This window comes from Macaca nemestrina, chromosome 3 (assembly GCF_043159975.1).
Source record: "Macaca nemestrina isolate mMacNem1 chromosome 3, mMacNem.hap1, whole genome shotgun sequence".
Taxonomy (NCBI): domain Eukaryota; kingdom Metazoa; phylum Chordata; class Mammalia; order Primates; family Cercopithecidae; genus Macaca; species Macaca nemestrina.
In genome coordinates this window covers 64156903-64176258 of record NC_092127.1, presented here as the reverse complement: position 1 = coordinate 64176258, position 19356 = coordinate 64156903, and the positions used below count along the sequence as shown (strand labels likewise).

Genomic DNA, 19356 nt, shown 5'->3' with positions numbered 1-19356 from the left:
GAGATCACGCCACTGCACTCCAGTCTGGCAACAGAGCAACACTCCGTCTAAAAAAACAACAGCAACAACAACAACAAAAACTGGTGTATTTCTAGAAAACACAATAGGCTTATTTCTCAAGAAAGCTAGAACACAACTGAGCCACAGCTTATCTTGACAGACTAGAAAGCAACATTAAATATATAGCAGAAAAAATTTTGAACTAGTCTTTGGCACCCTAGTGGGATATGATGTCCATATATACATATATCCGTACCTATTTATACTCCATCTCCATATCATTATTATCTATCAACCTATCTATTAGTTGATCAGTGGTTGATGTTCCTTCAAATGTGAATAAATGTTATGCTATTGATAATTTTGAGAGCAAAATTCTACCTTATAACTTACACACTATACATTTGTAAAGCATGCAGATTACATTGAGTTGCTCTGCAGTATTTATACATATAATTTACAGTACTAGTAGTATAGGTAGAATCAAGATAGATTGCTTTAGCTTTTGTAGATGTATTACAGAATAATATTTTAAGCAAATGCATTTCTATATTTTATTTTTAAAAGTGCCCATTATGTGTATACTGATGTTTTTATATTTGGTGAACTGAGTTACTTGAGGAAAATATCGAACAAGTTTGAAAATGTTGAAACAGAACGTGCAGTCTTTGCCTTCTAATGAAATGACTTCGAAATGTAAATGAAGAAAAAGCAACAGAAAGCATGTGTAATAGGAAAAGTAATAGATTTCATAGAATCTGATTTAGCTATAACTTTTGGGAATTCACCTACCCTTAACTGATTCTTCATTTCTCTGTCTGTAAAATGGGAATAATCATAATTACTTATCTTTTAGGGTTTTTGTAATGAGTAAATATGTTTGTAAAACACCTAGTACTGGCCAGGTGCAGTGGCTCATGCCTGTAATCTCAGGACTTTGGGAGGCGGAGGCGAATGGATCACCTGAGATCAGGAGTTAGCGACCAGCTTGTCCAACATGGAGAAACCCATCTCTACTAAAAACACAAAAATTAGCTGAGCATGGTGGTGGACACCTGTAATCTCAGCTACTTGGGAAGCTGAGGCAGGAGAATTGCTGGAACCCGGGAGGTGGAAGTTGCAGTAAGCTGAGGTTGCGCCATTGTACTCCAACCCAGGCTGACAACAGGGAGACTCCATCTCAAAACAAACAAACAAAACCCACGTGGTACACTATGCAGTATTCAGTAATTTCAGTCCAATTAATAGTATTAACAATAGTATTAGTATAGTGGTAGTAATAGAGGAGTACCACAGAATTTTTAAAAAGACATGAAACCTGCGTAGCAGAAGTTAACTGTGAGTCTTATGAGAGTTATATCCTACAATCATGAATAATAGAGCTATATACATGTTGAGGTCAGGAGTTCTAGAACACTTCCCTCACTCTTTCTTACCCATCTCCAAAATTACTTTATTGGCTGGTAATTCAACAATGAGAGTTTTTATGTCCTACATTAGTGTAATGCATTTATTCACACTTAGGTTTAGAGTGAGTTTACATTTAGTCCTAGAATGAAGAAAGTGCAAATTTATTAGGTATCGATAAAAAACACGGAAAGTACTACTGCTATGAACAAAGGCACCATTTAGCTGATTTTAGCATAAATGATGGGTACATTACTTCTCTCTGGTTTGTTTATTTCTTTGTTTCATTTCATTTAAATATACATAGCATACTTTTCTAAACATGATAGTTGAAACTTTTAAAAATGCATTTCTTTCCATCATAAAATATTAATAACATTTATCAAGTAGTTATGTAAAGCACTTTTAAAGCTCCTTGCATTATAGACATTATTGCATTTAGTTCTCACAACTCTGTAAGATGGATATTACTATTATTATTCCAATTTTGAAGACCAAAAAATTAAGTCTTTGAGTCATTAAGAGACTAGACAACTTGCCTCCAGCTGTGGCACAGAAAGTGTTCTAACTAGTTTTTTACTACAAACTTGACTCCAGAACCTCTGCTCTTTATATGCATGTCACACACATTGCACTTTGATTTGCCCTTGCTGTAGAGTGTTATGGTGAGTTCTATGGTGATATTATTTAAGAATGTTTTGTCCATTTTTCTATTAACACTTAATCCTTACAGAAAGCCAATAAGACAGTGTATTGTCTGAGACTGATCAGAAATTGGAACTACCCTCAGACTTTGAGGCAGGAAAGTATTTGCTACAAGGAAACATCTTACAAAATCTTCAACCTGGCTAAGAATACAGGTCAGGAACATTCACCAATGGGAGCAGCGCTAAAGACATGACAGGCATTGCAAGACAGCACTGCTGATCTTCTTGCCCACCTGCAGTGCTGCACCAAGTGACCTGAGGAGAATGGTTCCTGCTTTGCTTTCACCATTCAAATATCACCCCAGTCTTTTTTGCTGGCAGAATATAAACCTGAACCCTGCTGGAAGGGAGTCTGGAAAAGGTAGTTTTCAGACTTCCAGCCCTTGCAATATGGAGAGATAGGAACGATGCTGAATATCAGCAGATGATAGGTGGCTTAGGAAGGTGTTATTATTATGCCTACTTTACATTATAGGAAATTGAGCCTACAATCCGGTGACTCCAGGGCCAGGGCTGCCAAAGTCTATATCATAAACTCTTTCTAGGGAAGGTTGTTTGAAGTTATATATTAACGCTACATACTTCTCCTCAGAGTTCACTTCAGTCTCCATTTGCATAGTAGGAGATAATCCAACCGATCAGGAATGGTATAAACAAACATAAAATTGAATGATTAAGATGAATCTTACATTTTTTAAAATCAAGTTTCAAATTCTGGATGAACTAACTATCCAGTAAAACTGGCAGATAATTAATGTCTGACAATTTTATTTCCTTTCTATATTTTTCAGGCAACAGTATAAAAAAAACATAGTGAGTGGCAAATGTTAATTCACACTTTAAATTAGAAATGTATTGCTTAAATTTCTATAGTTTGTTATTGTTTTTTTGTGGAGGTAATCTCTGAAGGATCGTTCTGAGTTATTCTTTTTACCTCGTCTCTGCCAGAGAGCCTGGTTCAGGAAGACAGAGCTAATATACCAAAACATCTTAATATCTAACCTAGTCAGAGCTAATAAGCCATAAGACAAAATTTACACATAACTATATGTGTGCCTCTTAGGTGATTTTTTAAAAAAATTACTCATAATAGCTAGATTTTACTTCAGTTAACATGAATTAAAGTCTAGTGCCTTAGTAAAGCTTCACTTCTTCATGGTCTGTGTATAACTTTTGGCCATCAGAATTATTTTAAATTACTGTATTTTTTCATACTCTATTTTTGTGGACTTTCACCTCCATTTTATCAATGAGTTTCAGAGTCTGTGGAATTACAAATCAGAGCTGCACAATTTTCTGAACTTTCTGCTTAAAATGATCCTCAGCCACTACCCATACCCAGTTTCTCTCTCTCTCTCTCTCTCTCTCTCTCTCTCTCTCTCTCTCTCTCTCTCTCACACACACACACACACACACACACACACACACACCCCACTGCGTATTTTATGTGGATTTAGAAATTGTGTTAAGGATTAGAAGAGTAAGTGGCTTATGAGTTGATGCAAACTAAGAGACTTTATCCCCAGAATCCCCCAGGGTGTGATTAAATGTTAGCTGAATGGAGATTTTAGGTAAAGAACAACTTATAAGGATGCAAGTATGAAAATGAAAATAATGGAACAAAAAATATGAAGGGATATAGTTATTATCATACTGTCACCAGTTTATTTCTGAAATATTCTTCAAGTTTATTTTCAAGTTTGTAACCATGCACATAATAAATATAAAACAACTATATTTTTCAATGAATGAGTGATTTAGAGGGAATGAATTTGTTTGTATAACATGTATTTCTGATCTCTTTTCCTTAGTTACTGGAAAAAGAACCAAAAGAAAATTGAAAAAATAGGTAACATATTCAGTTATAATCACTTCATATGTTTCATTATTAAGAAAACTTTCTTAGAATCTTTACATTAATATCACCATATGGAGCTTTGACTAACTGTAACATAAAATATTAGAAAAAAAGATGGATAAAGTTTATTATAGTATAGAGCATGTGAAAAATTAATTTCTAAATTTTCACAAAATGCAATAATACCAAAAATTACATCAATTGTCAGTATGCCTCAGTGAATAAAAACCATTATCCCTGCCTCAGAAGTCTAGGGGTTCCTAGAGGAAAACTTTAGCCTAATAACCACACATGTAGTATTTATTTTCCTATACAAATGAAAATGTCTTGCACTTAATAGAACACTAATTAGAAAGCACAGTAATGGTAACCACATCAACATTTGTCTCCTGCTCCCAAGTTTGCACTGTTTGCATCACATTCCTGGCATTAAATCCTTCATGGGAATGGATGGTGTTATAATATGCAGCATTTTGATACAGCTTGTTTATAAATCTGGCTATCTTATAACATAATTAGTTCATAGTCTCTTTAACCTTTTCCATTCACTTTCACACATCTGGATGCATTTTAGGTGTAGTATTTGGAATAATGCCAGGGGTTTATTACCATATGGAGAAGTTTTCTTATGTTCTCAATTAAGTCTCAATATTTCAGGAAAGATGAGGTTTGTTCATTCATCACTTTAATGTCATTTGACAGTATAAACAGTAATTTTTTTTTCAGACATACAAAGTTATATACAGACTATGCACAGTAATTTGACTGAGAAATTTGCCAAACATTTGCTTTCATAAAGATGGAAGGAGTAACCAAGAGTGATTCTTTTAAAATTACTACGGTCATGTATTAGTGTTATTGATGATCATGTGACCGGAAAACCATAGAATACAAAAGAAATTTAGTAAATATATGAAATTAAATTTTCTTTGAGATAAAGAAGAGTGGCTCATGTAAGAGAGAACAAAGAGTGCAATTATTTTGATTTGATTTGATTCCTGAAAGCAGAATTAGGCACTTTATGTTAGGTGATACATTAATTTATACAAGCATTAATAAGTTATGCTTCTAAGAAGTAGCTTAAATGCTTCTTATTTCTATAGAAAATAAGCATATATTTATAAGCTTATGTGTGTAATCATGTAATCATTTGTAGTCTCATTGAGGTTGTATTTGTGCTTGTTTTACAATACAAAGGTAAAAACTTTTTTTGGTTGTTGCTTTTCTTACTGGCAGTCCTTATTAAAACATGGTATTTTTGCTTTTGTTTCAATGTAAAAAAACCATAAGGCTATTGAACAGGATACTTAGATAGACTATCTTCATAGCTCCTTAACAATAATGGAAAACATTTGCATACTGTGCAAAAGACAGCTACTTTTTGCTAAAATAATTTGGAAAATTTATAAATGTCTAGAATAAAGAGCATATATTTATTATAGAATTTCTTTATTATTAACATAATCATTTTAGACCTAAAATGGACTTTTAGAGTCGCACATATTCTTCCATCTCCTCTGTGTAGAAATACAGGCGATTTAAAAATAATATTTATGGTAGTCTAATATGTATATATAATCTAAGATATTCAATTGAAGGCTACATGAATCACAGGGTATCAAAAATTATCATATCTTCATCGGGTGGTCCAATTTAACAATTGAGAATAAATTTAGCTCTATTTCACATAATCCAACATTAAAATGTGCTATTGGACAAGTGAGACTTGAATATACATTCTTGTTGAAAAGACCATAGGTGATTAAAATAGATTCAGTTTATGTTCAACACATCATCACATCTTCTGCCCCGAACATGAAAATAGACACAAAATTTCTCTTGTAAGTTTAGGAAAGTCTGTGGATACCATAGATTCCTATTGCGCATTTATTTTCACCTTAAACTATTCCCACTTTCCATGTGCTAAGAATTTACACTTCTTCAAGCACATCTCCTTCTAGTTATGATAAATAGTGTATGGCAACACAATTAATTGATGGATGTCAAAGCAATGAGATCAATTTATTCTTCTAAACATCTGCTATGGCAGTAAACATATCTTAATAGAAGGAGGCCTCTTGAGTTCAAGAGGCATAAATGCCTGTCTTTGTGCAAGTCCTATCAGCATACTTCCAAGCCTGAAGGCGTTTGGCAAGTATTGTTAATTGACTTGCAGCATTAATTAAGTTAATGATCCAAGATTTTGTTTCACAGTGCTTCAACACATCAGATTATTGTACCAAGAGCATGTTAGAGTAATTTAAACTACTGCATTCTCTGGTACTCATTATGCCATTAACACTACAATTTAAGTAGATAGACTTGCACAAAACGATTCAGAATTTTGTTGATTTCTAATTGGGTAAAACAGCATAAACTTTCCAAACTTGAGAAATATGCATTTAGAAGCTTTCTTTTGATTCTAAGTAAAATTATGGCATCCTTCTCTCACACAAAAGACACAGGTATTTTAAATAATAATTTAAATGTAAACATGTTTTCCTACTATGTCTTTGAATTTAAGTATCTAGTATGGCAACCTCTGAGTTCATGAATTGTAAAAAATTTTTACTCTTTAAATGGAGAACTCAAACTAAATTTTTAAATAGTAAATAATTTACATGCTCTACCACCAACAAATAAGACTACTTTTTCCAAACTCAACAACAAATTCCTTTATGTAAGCACTAACAAAGCCATTTTATTCATTTTTTTTTTAACTTATATTTTAGGTTCTGGGTACATGTGAAGGTTTGGTACATAGCTAAACTCATGTCACAGGGTTTGTTGTACCGATTATTTCATCACCCAGGAATTAAGCCCAATACCAAATAGTTATCTTTTCTGTTCCTCTCCCTTCTCCCACCCTCAACCCTTAAGTAGACCCCAGTGTCTGTTATTTCCTTCGCTGTGTCCATGTGTTTTCATCATTTAGCTCCCATTTACAAGTGAGAACAGGTGGTATTTGGTTTTCTGTTCCTATGTCAGTTTGATGAGGATAATAGCCTCTAGCTCCATCCATGTTCCCACAAAAGATATGATCTCGTTCTTTTTTATGGCTGCATAGTATTCCATGGTGTGTATGTACCATATTTTCTTTATCAATCTGTCATTTATCAGCATTTAGGTTAATTCCTTGTCTTTGCTATTGTGAATAGTGATGCATTGCACGTTCATTTGTATGTGTCTTTATGGTAGAATGATTTATATTCCTCTGGGTATATACCCAGTAATGGGATTGCTGGATCAAATGGTAGTTCTGCTTTTAGCTCTTGAGGAATAGCCATTATTAATTGTATGTAATTATCCACTAAGAAAAAGTAAAAAGGAAACAACTTTATTTTTAAACTGAAATAATGAATGCAAGATTGAATTTGTTTTTTCTTAACAAATTCTATTTATATTTGTGTATACTTGAAGAATAAGATTCTATTGAGAATTTAAGTTTTATAGGAATTCATTCTCAAAACTAGTATTTTATTGGTTTGTAGTATCTTCTACCACTTTGTAATCAGTGTTTGTTTTAATAAATGAATAAGTCTTATTTATGTTAGGATATATTTCCTCTCCTCACTCTGGAGTAACTGCAATAGCCTGTATTTTATATTTAAATTAAACTCAGATGTCTATGTTAAAATATTTTATACAGTGTAAATAAGATAATTGATTCACATAAATTATACACAAAAAGAACAACACATAAATTTCATTTGTTGCTATTTAAATCAAGATTTATAAAGGTAGTATTTATAAATGAAATTCAAAAAAGATACAGTAGCTTTATAGGAACAATGACTTGGGATTTATACTCATACATTTTTCTCAGAGAGCACATATGTCCAAGTATTTGAGTAAGTATACATGGCAGTACCCTCTAAATTTGTTACATCTTATTTGTTCCTCATTTCCAGTCTTTAAGAAGTGAAGGTGGCAATTTTGTAAGCCACTAACATGTTTTCATGATAAGAAGGGTATATTGAACACATTTATAAATACATATATAAATCTATGTATTTTATACATGTTACTTTTAACACAACTCTAAAATAATTTTTTGGATAAAGAAAGGAATAAAGGTGGCTCAAGCCTGTAATCCCAGCTCTTTGGGAGGCTGAGGCGGGCGGATCACAAGGTCAGGAGATCGAGACCACAGTGAAACCCCGTCTCTACTAAAAATACAAAAAATTAGCCGGGTGCGGTGGCGGGCGCCTGTAGTCCTAGCTACTCAGGAGGCTGAGGCAGGAGAATGGCGTGAACCCAGGAGGCGGAGCTTGCAGTGAGCCGAGATCGCGCCACTGCACTCCAGCCTGGGCAACAGCGTGAGACTCCGTCTCAAAAAAAAAAAAAAAAAAAAAAAAAAAAAAAAAAAAAAAAAAGTAAAGCTGTACTTGGTCAAAAAGCATAAGTGAAAATTATGTATGCTTTTACAGTGAAAACAAAATGGAAAGAGTAGAATATTACTTTCTTGATGACAACTAATCAAAAATATTGCCAATAGTTCTTATGTATTTGCAACTGGGGAACACTGTGCTGTGAGAAAAAAAAAAAAATCTACATCACGAAAATGGCCGTCACATAATCCGTTGAAAAACAAAATAGGAAAGAGTTCTATGAAACAGCTACTCTCTGGTGAGAAATTCAACACTATTTAAAGTTTGCCTGCCTGTTTCTCAAATGTAGTACCCCGCTACAATACTTAAAACCTGATTTCTGTGCCCATACATTTGTAACTTGTTTATTTTCATGTCGTTGCCTTAACAATAGAAAGGTATTCTGAAATTGTTAGCTCAGTGTTTTGCCTCATAAGGAGGTTCCCAATTTATTTATAAGGGAAAAAATGTTATGTTTATGATTCTATGATGTACAGAAATGGGCTTAGTTAGCATCATGAGATCTGACTCACACTTATAATTTCAGACCAGAATAAGTGTGGCTCCATAATCAAGCCACAAAAGCAGAACCAAGTTAAACAAAATTTTGACTGTGTTTTAAGCAAAGTTAGTATGATGAAATGAATTATCTGTGCTCAGCAGTAGGTCTAGTTGTGCATATAGCATGCATATCATTTCCTGAGCTATCTAATAAATGCATTAGTGAAATTGGGCTGGGAAGTAGAGACTAGCTTCCAGAAACAAATGCTATAGTACTTACAATCGTACTCTCAATGAAAAGAAATTAACTAAGAATTCTGTAACATCTCACTGCATTATGAAATTTGAAAATTAGATCCTAACGAATATAGTAAATAATTACAATACTTTAAAGTTATAGTGGTATTAGAATATGTTTAGGTTTAGGTAAAAACAAGTAACATAACAAAAACAAGTGGGACTTATACCCCAACTTGTATACACCACATGATCAATTACCATAGTTTTCTGAAACCTGGATATGGGAGTAGAAGCCCTGAATTGGTCTGTGTCATAGTTTTACAGTTTCACAGACAATATGTTAACTACCAAGGGGCTTTTATTCTTTACTTTTGAAATGTAAATATCTTTTGTATGGATTAATACTCCCTACTGAAATGGAACCACAGTCTGAAAACACTTGTTTGCTTTCTTCACTGCCATATCCCCCTCCATTATCATCTCTGGCCCATAATAAGCACTCAGTCAATATTAGTTGATTCAATTTAACAAGATCATGTATGAGAAAAGTCTTTATAAACTGAAAAATATGCTGTTTAGGTATTATCACTTCAGACAAAAGACAAAGTATACATAATCTGTAGTCAAGAATAATTTTTCAAAAGCATTTTAAAATATGATGTGTTTTCTTATTCTGCTTTACAACAGATATGTGCAATTTAAGTGATATTTCTTGGTAGTAGAAGGAGTGTAGTTTGATAAATAGGCTAAATTTTTATCTTTGAAATACCTAAGTCAAGAAAATCTCTGCAGTGTAAAGAATAGTGTAAGTTTCAACTCTCCATCTATAAAATATAAAAAATGAAGGGACATTGATAAAGAAAATAAATTCAGTGAAAGTATTTAAATATGTTTATCATGTCATTTCTCTGCAAATAGTATTTTCTTCCAAGATGATTATGTAAATTATTTCTTAAATATAATGCACATTTTACAATAGGTCAACTAAACAAGATTTTAAATTCTAAGATATTATTCTAATTTCCTATGTCAAGTAAAATGTTTTTATATTTCTTTTCTCCATGATATGCCTTAGGAAAGATTTTTACATATGGTAATGCTGTAATGGTGTTAATATATTTATGTATGAGATTTTAAAAAAATGAATTTGATATATTTTAGGGAAAATGTGTGAATCTTCAGTCAATTACTGTGAATGCAACCCCTGCTTTAATGGTGGTTCCTGCCAAAGTGGTGTGGATTCTTATTATTGTCATTGTCCATTTGGTGAGTAAAACTTATTTGTTGATATAAAATATAAGTTCATTTTTGCACACAATTTAGTAATTTTATTTTATTATGAGCATGACAAAGAAACTATTGTTTTACATGGAAAGTTTTATTACAATAAAATATTAAATGTTTAACATTTGTAAAAGTTATGGAAATCCCATTGAATGCATTGCATTGATCATTACTAGGAAAAGAGTCAACTCAAGATAATCGAATTAATGTTGTTTCTGTGGGACATTTCCCCTCAAAGATTTATGGATGTCTTCTTTTTAGCTGAGAACTTATGAACTAAAAAAAAAAAAAAATCTTTAAGCAATCTTTGACATCACTGTCTATTTCAAATCTTTAAGAGTAGTCAAAGTAAGGTTTTTTGTTTGTTTCACTTTTGTGAATGTTGTTTTGTTTTTTATTTTTGTTTTTTACATTAGTTTTTAATTTTGTTCTTCACATTGATTCAGCCACTTTTATTAGAAGGACTTAGTAACTATACATGAAGTTTTCATAATAGGCTTTTTGTAGCTGATACTACCTGACTAATAAAATTTCAAACTTATCTGTTCTTTTGAGTAAGAAAAATTGTTAAAAAGAACTTTTGTGTAAACATACATATTTATTCACCCTAGTGGAATGAACTAAAAGATTCCATCCAGGTCTTATCCAACTGTTACCCATTACTGTGCCAGCCAAAAACCAGAGGAAGCATTTGTATTAGCTTGGTTTGTTTCTTAAGTTTGTGATTATTCCATTTTTTTAAAGGCTACTTTACACCACAACGTAGAATCCATCTCCAGATGACTCTGTCTCTTTTCGTAAGCAAGAAAGAGCAAGGATATTTTTCTAGTCTTCCTTTGGGCATATAACTGTGCTATATGGACCTGAAAAGAAAAGCTCAACCTATAGTAGATAGTAGAATTTGAAGGACATATGCAGTTCCTAATATCCTGTATAATTTACTAGGTATTTTTAATTTCCACACAATTTCTTGACTATCTGATTTTATTAAGCACAACATCAATAGAATGATAAGGACAAACAGAACAGAAAAATACCTAATTTGGGGGAATGTATTTTACCAATGGTTTTGAGGCCCAGAAATTGAATGATTTGCCCAAAGTCAAAAAATGAAGTTGAAACAAAACTACCCCAAGACAATGTAGCGACTTGAACAAAAATTTTTATTTTCAGTCCAGTCTGACATTCACAACACCCCTTTTTATAAAATTTCTTTGACATTCTCACTAACAATGCCCGGGAAGTAATGAAAGGTTTATCAAGGGCAAAATAACCACAACTTTAGATCTCCAAAAACTTTTTCTTTCTTTCAATGGTGTCTCATAATTTTAAATGGTGCTGCTTTCTACATATAACCATAGTCAAGTTTCATGGTTTAACTTAACATTTTGATATAAAAGATAAGGGGGTTAGAGTGTACACTGGAAATGATTTTCAAGTGACTGAACCGAAAACGTTCATATTTTTAGGGATTCCTTTACATTACAGTTGCAAATTTGAGGATTTAAGAAAATTGATACACAATAAAAACAAGTTGCTGCTGCACTGTAGTGGTACAACTGGAGTCGCCTATTAAGTAGAGCTATTTGGGGGGCCAAATATACCTTCTTGTCGCTCTGCTAGAGATCTCCAGGGAAAGAGGAATAGCACAATGTAAATTAAAATAGACACAAATCACACATAGCCGGCAGTGCAAATTTCTCCCCCTACTCCTTCCAGTGGCAAAGACAAAAAAATCATTATCTAAACTTAGACATTGTCAGCACTTAGAAAAGAAAACAAAGGTCACTGAAACACTACTATGTAATTTGAAACTAAAGAGATAGAATTAAAAACAAAAATGATTTTTGTTCTCAAATTCCATAAAGAAATATTTTCATGTTTGAAAACACACTATCAATTTGAATTAAAATGTAAGTATCTATGTACTTTCTACATATATTTACATTTGAATATTCAGCACATTGTTATAGATTTATTAAAGTTTATTCAGAAGAGACCTAAGTGAACACATAATACAAATTTTTTCACTAGTATTTTTATTTCATTTATATGCTTTCTTTTTCCTTTAACTTCACTTACTCTTTCTGCATTGATAACATATTTATATATTAATTATTAATATATAGAAATTATAAATATTAAATATAGATGCCACAGAAATGTATAAAATACAAATGCAACTTCTACAGGATAGATATAATAAATATATAATGTACAAGATTATACTATGTATAAAATATATTATCTATATATCTCATATATGACATATCATATATATCAATAAATATCATTTCTGTAATTCCTTTGCCTTCAACTTCAGTTAAAGATTAAAAATTAAAAATCATGTATAATTTCTTTTTTTTTTTTGAGATGGAGTCTCGCTCTGTCACCCAGGCTGGAGTGCAGTGGAATGATCTCGGCTCACTGCAAGCTCCGCCTCCCAGGTTCACACCATTCTCCTGCCTCAGCCTCCCGAGTAGCTGGGACTGCAGGCGCCAGCCACCACGGCTGGCTAATTTTGTTTTGTATTTTTAATAGTGACGGTGTTTCACCCGTGTTAGCCAGGATGGTCTTGATCTCCTGACCTCGTGATCCGCCCACCTCGGCCTCCCAAAGTGCTGGGATTACAGGCATGAGCCACCATGCCTGGTCAAAATTATGTATAATTTCTACTCATTCATAATAAATATTATTTCAGCCTGGACAGAAAAGGGAAAGATAAATAACACAAACTTTTATGGCAGCTTCTAGGCTGTTTTAATTTTTAAAGTGTTCTGATATAAAATGTGGTAGTCAAAACAACTAGACAATCAATAGATCTGGCCTCAAATTTTGGCTGTTTCTCTTGGTTCTGTGACCTTAGGCAAGTTTTAAGTACTCTATAAAATAATGGCATTGGTTCCTTCTAGCTGAACAATTCCCTCACTCTAAATTTTATGCATTTACAGGACATAAAAAGCCAAAATTAAGAAATGAAGCCTTTGCAAGTTAATAAGAATCATGAGGTATTGGCGTGGGTTAATTTTCCAATCATTTGCCACAGTCTACTAATATTTGTGGGAAAAGAATTTTGGCATAGCATTGTAACATCAATAAAACTCATTTTTCAAGTTTGAAAAAGAACCAGCACAAACAAGTCGGAATGCTGACTTTCAAAAAAAAAAAAAGACAGCTATTTTAAAGTAGCCTGCTATAAATCATACCCACAGAGGGTATAAAACAAGAAAGAGATAAAAACTTAAAGATAGTTATTTCCTTTCCTAAACCAATGATTTCACTTGCCTGATTTTGTGGCCTTGAAAATAACATGAATATAGGTACTGATTTTTAAAAAATCAAAACAAATGCATTTACCATCTTCAATTGAGTTGAAATAGTTTTTAAGAACTATATATTATGAAGGAAGTATGTTGGCTGAAAATTGTAGCATAATAAAACTTCTAAAAGGTCAACAAATTTAGGCCGGGTGTGGTGGCCCATGCCTGTGATCCCAGCAATTTGGGAGGCTGAGGCGGGCGGATCACCTGAGGTCAGGAGTTCAAGACCAGCCTGACCAACAAGGTGAAATCTCATCTCTACTAAAAATACAAAATTAGCCAGGTGTGGTTCTGGGCACCTATAATCCTAGCTTCTCGGGAGGCTGAGGCAGGAGAATCGCTTGAACCCAGGAGGCAGAAGTTGCAGTGAGCAGGCACTCTAGTCTGGGCAACAAGAGCAAAACTCTGACCCCCAAAAATAAAAAATAAAAAAATTATAAAAATAAAAATCAACAGATTTTGAAACGTTTCTGGGAAAGAAATCTCTTCAGACACAGTCCATTCCACTAAACCTTTAATTTTTAGAAACAGAGCATACTTAGATATGTTCCCTAATCAGACAATGAAAAATAATTACATCAATTAATCATTTCTGCCATATTTTAAAGATCATTCATAAAGATCATTAACTCTATTTCAATTTTAGTTTAGATGAAATTTTTTGGTAAGTAACAAGAAAGTTGTTAAAACATAACTCATTTTATAATTCAAAAATATTTTAATCAAAATATATAATAAAATTTCCCTGAAATTTTATGCCAGTTTGTCAATTTTCCCTCCAACAGGTGTCTTTGGAAAACACTGCGAGTTGAATAGTTATGGATTTGAGGAGTTGTCATACATGGAATTTCCAAGCTTGGACCCCAATAACAACTATATTTATGTCAAATTTGCCACTATTAAAAGTCATGCCTTATTGCTTTACAACTATGACAACCAGACAGGCGACCGGGCTGAGTTTTTGGCCCTTGAAATTGCCGAAGAAAGACTAAGATTCTCTTATAATTTAGGCAGTGGTACATATAAACTCACCACCATGAAGAAGGTGTCAGATGGACATTTTCACACTGTGATCGCCCGGAGAGCAGGAATGGTAAGATATTTCATCCTACATAAACCTCATTTTATTGTTGTTGTATATCCAACTGGATTATGAACTGGGGTGCAAATCATATTAAATTAGGTTTATTCATTAAATGAACACTTTAGTTATGAACAACTTAGATGTAACATTTTTCTTTTGCTCATAACAACTCTGTTCAAAAACAATAAAAAAGAGAACAATTGAGAAAATAGCCTAGTGTGTGAAAATTTCATTGATTTTTTTGTATGTTTTTAAGGCCATATCAGGCCTATACTTAAAATAACTACCTTTCTTTCCTAAGTATTTCTGCCTTGACTGAAGAAACAATTAAAGAACAGAGGAGACTTTTCTGCAAAATCTACATACCTTAATCAAAAACACTTTATTGTTAAAAAATGCTAGCAATAGTCGTAGCTAGTCGTAGTCTTTTTGCTGGTAGAGGGTCTTGCCTTGATATTGGTGGCTCCTGACTGAGCCAGGTAGTAGTGGCTGAAGATTTGTGGTGGGGGCTGTGGAAATTTCTTAAAATAAAACAACAGTAAACTTTGTAACATTAACTCCTTTTTCACGAAAGATTTCTCTGTAGCATTTGAGGCTATTTGATTGATACTGTTTTACCCACAGAGGAAATTGTTTCAAACTTGAAGTCAAGCCTCTCTCAAACCTTGATGCTAATGTATTAATTAAGCCTATGGAATATTCTAAATCCTCTGTTGTCATTTCAACAATGTTCACAGCATCTTCACCTGGAGTAAGTTCTGTCTTAATAAACCACTTCCTTTGATTATCCCTCAGAAGCAGCTTCTCATCCTTTCATGTTAGTTTTGCAAGATTGTAGCAGCTCAATCACATCTTCGGGCTTCACTTCAAATTCTAGTTCTCTTGCTGTTTCTACCACATTGGCAATTACTCCCTCCACTGAAGTCTGGAAGCCCTCAAACTCATCCACGAGAGTCAAAAATCAACTTCCTCCAAACTCCTTTTAATATTTGATATTTTGACCTCCTTCCATGAATCATGAATGTTCTTCATGGCATCTAGAATGGTGACTCCTTTCCAGAAGGTTTTTAATTTACTTTGCCCAGACCCATCAGAGGAATCATAATCTGTGGCAACTAGAGCCTTATGAAATTTATTTCTTAAATAATAGGACTTGAAACTCAAAGTGACTCTTTGATCCATGGGCTGCAGTCTGGATGCTGTGTTAGCAAGCATGAAAACAACATTAATCTCCTTGTACATCATTGTCAGAGCTCCTTGGTGACCAGGTGCATTATCAGTGAGCAGTAATATTTTGAAAGGAATTTTTTTTCCTGAGCAGTAGATCTCAACAGTGGGCTTAAAAATATTCAATAAACCATGCTGTAGACAGACGCATTGTCATCCAGGCATTTGTGTTTACTGATAGAGCACAGGTGCAGTAGATTTGGCATAATTCTTAAAGATCCTAGGATTTTTAGAATGGAAAAGAAGTGCTGGTTTCAATGTCAAGACACCAGCTATATTCGCTCCTGATGAGTCAGCCTATCCTTTGAAGCTTTTAACCTAGGCATTCACTTCTTTTCTCTAGCTATGAAAATCCTAGATGACATCTTCTAATAAAAGGCTGATTTTTTACATTGAAAGTCTGTTCTATAGTGTAGCCCCTTCATCAATGACCTTAGCTAGATCTTCTGGATAACTTGCTGCAGCTTCTATATCAACATTCACTGCTTGGCTTTGTATTTTTACATTACAGAGATGACTTCTTTCCTTAAACCTCATGAGCCAACCTCTGCTGCATTCCAACTTTTCTGCTGTAGTTTCCTCACCTCCCTCAGCCTTCATGCATTGGAAAGGAGTTAGTGTGCCTTTTTCTAGATTAGATGTTGGCTTAAGGGAATGTTGTAACAGGTTTGATCTTCTATCCAGACTACTAAAACTTTCTCCATATCAGCAATAAGGCTATCGTGCTTTCTTATCATTTGTGTATTCACTGGAGTAGCACTTTTAATTTCCTTCAAGAACTTTTACTTTGCATTTACAGCTGGGCTAATTATTTGGCACAAGAAGCCTCGCTTTTGGCCTATCTTGGCTTTCTACATGCCTTCCTCACTAAGCTTATTCATTTTTATATTTTGATACAAAGTGAGAGACATGCAACTCTTCCTTTCACTTGAGCACTTAGAGGCCATTGTAGGATTATTCGTTGGCATAATTTCAGTAGTGTTTTATCTCAGGGTACAAGGAAGCCTGAGGATAGGTAGAGAGACCAGGGACAGATAATTGCTCGAGCAGCTAGAACATAAACAAAATTTATCAATTAAGTTTGCCATCGTATATGGCATGGTTCATGTTGCCCCAAAATAATTATAATAGTAACATCCAAGGACACTTCACTCATCATAGATCACCATACCACATAAAATAATAATGAAATATTTGAAATATTGTGAGAATTATTAAAATGTGACTCACAGTCCAAAGTAAGCACATGCTGTTGGAGAAATGGTGCTGATAGACTCGCTGGATGCAGGATTACCAGAAACCTTCAATTTGTAAAAAACAAATCTGCAAAGTGCAATAAAGTGAAGAGCAATACAATGAGGCATGCATGTATTTACAGATTATATTGATTTTATTATGTGGCTTTCATGTTACAAGAATGACCTATCTATTTAGGATGTGTGTTTATTAAACAAATATATTTTTTTATGAAGGAAAATGCATCACATCTTTTCTTTATTAATGTTAGAAAATATTTGATATAGTGTAATAGAATGGAACAGCTTATTTATTTTTTATTCTTTATCTTCACAACGATCTCTCCATATTTCCCCCATCTCTAACGGCTATCAAGGATTTTTTTTTTTTTATAAGAAAATGCTAACAAATCTGTCTTAAAGCATTTTTGCACTTTAGCTTTGAGCCTTTAAAAGTGTAGTTACTGGTGGCCAGGCGTGGTGGCTTACGCCTGTAATCCCAGCACTTTGGGAGGCCGAGGTGGGCGGATCACGAGGTTAGGAGATCAAGACCATCCTGGCTAACAGTGAAACCGCATCTCTACTAAAAATACAAAAAAAAAAAAAAAAATTAGCCAGGCGTGGCAGTGTGCAGCTGTAGTCCCAGCTGCTGGGGATGCTGAGGCAGGAGAATGGCGTGAACCCGGGAGGTGGAGCTTGCAGTGAGCCTAGATCGCGCCACTGCACTCCAGCCTGGGTGACAGAGCAAGACTCTGTCTCAAAAAAACAAACAACAACAAAAAAGTGTAGTTACTGGTAAGATTTATAATTCACCCTAGATAAAATAATTGTGTAAAATGTTAAATTGTCTACTAAAAAGAAAGCCTAGCCAAAACAAAATAAGTACCCTTAAATCATTTTTAAATGAAAAAAACTTGGTATCTAAATGATTATAAATTTATTTCTGATTTCATGTCAATCTTTAAAATATATGGTAACTTATATAGTCCTTAGACTGATTCTATGAATCATACATTTGTGTGACTACAGATTAATTTTTGCCACCAAATGCATGGAATATGTTATATTGCTGAATGCATATAAGCAATATTCAGAAATAATATTTAAAATGTTTTTAACCAAGTTTTTGCTTTTTTTTTCTCTCTGGCCCATAGTTAATTTTAAAGGCTAAAATTTGTGCAATCTATAATTACCAATTTCATAAGGGCATAAGACAGAAACTACCTTATAATATTAATTATTTTTGACCAATACACATAACAGGCAATCTATTATCAAAGAACAAAGTTTGTCATTTGCTCTCAGGAATATTTTATAAATTCATGTTTATTTTGAATTGGCATCAGATACAATGACTTTTCTCTCCTGCACTCGAATTTACTACATTAAAGTAAATTTAAGCAAGTTTTTAAATACAGAACTATTTTTAATTGTGAGGGGGAAAAAGAATAATGATTAGCTTTAAATATAACCAAGTGATTGTGTCAACATGCTCAAGGGTAGCTGCTCAGACATGTCATTCATGGATATCGCCATATCCATCAAACTGCATTCAGGGTCCTACCAGGTTATGAAATGCATGTTACTTGAAATGTGGGTGAGAAAACAACAAATGTATTATATGGTTTTTATCAATCATTTTAGTTATATATTGTTTTCCCCATTTCCTTTTGAACTTAGTGTTAATATTTCCAGATGGAACATTTTTCTAATATATTTAATTTATACAGTGTTTACTTAATAAAATTACCCCCAACAGTCTGAAAATGGTGTCAAGACATAATGTTATATTTTATATTTTAATTCTACTATGCCCACATTTCCATATTTTTGTAAAGGTTAATATGAATTATAATTAAAATTTTATTTCTGTGAATTAGGTGCTAAACAGGTGTTAGTCATCCCGAATTATCACCAACTCATCCCACATATAACCTTTTGAAGTAAAATAATGGAATATTTGACTTGATCTTGGTCTCAATGAAGTTTAAATTATGAGTAGTGCCTAAAAATCCACCTGACTTTAATGAACGTTAGTAGAGGTATAACCAACCAATATTGGATAAAATATATTTTCTGATTAGTAATAGATCATTGCACTGATTTTTGCTTGAGATTTTTTA

General features: G+C 33.3%; 1 protein-coding gene across 3 annotated transcripts in view; it reads left to right on the top strand.

Annotated features, from left to right (window-relative positions):
- The window catches only part of LOC105486113 (FAT atypical cadherin 4), a 189805-nt gene that overhangs the window by 148924 nt on the left and 21525 nt on the right, over positions 1 to 19356 (top strand). For 2 of the 3 annotated variants that reach the window (XM_011748809.3, XM_011748808.3), the window contains 2 exons: positions 10245 to 10349; positions 14473 to 14780. In XM_011748809.3, the coding sequence (XP_011747111.2) occupies positions 10245 to 10349; positions 14473 to 14780 (413 nt within the window). Of the gene's footprint in view, positions 1 to 10244; positions 10350 to 14472; positions 14781 to 15395; positions 15523 to 19356 lie in introns of all 3 variants that reach the window. The other variant, XR_011620982.1, reaches the window with a different exon arrangement.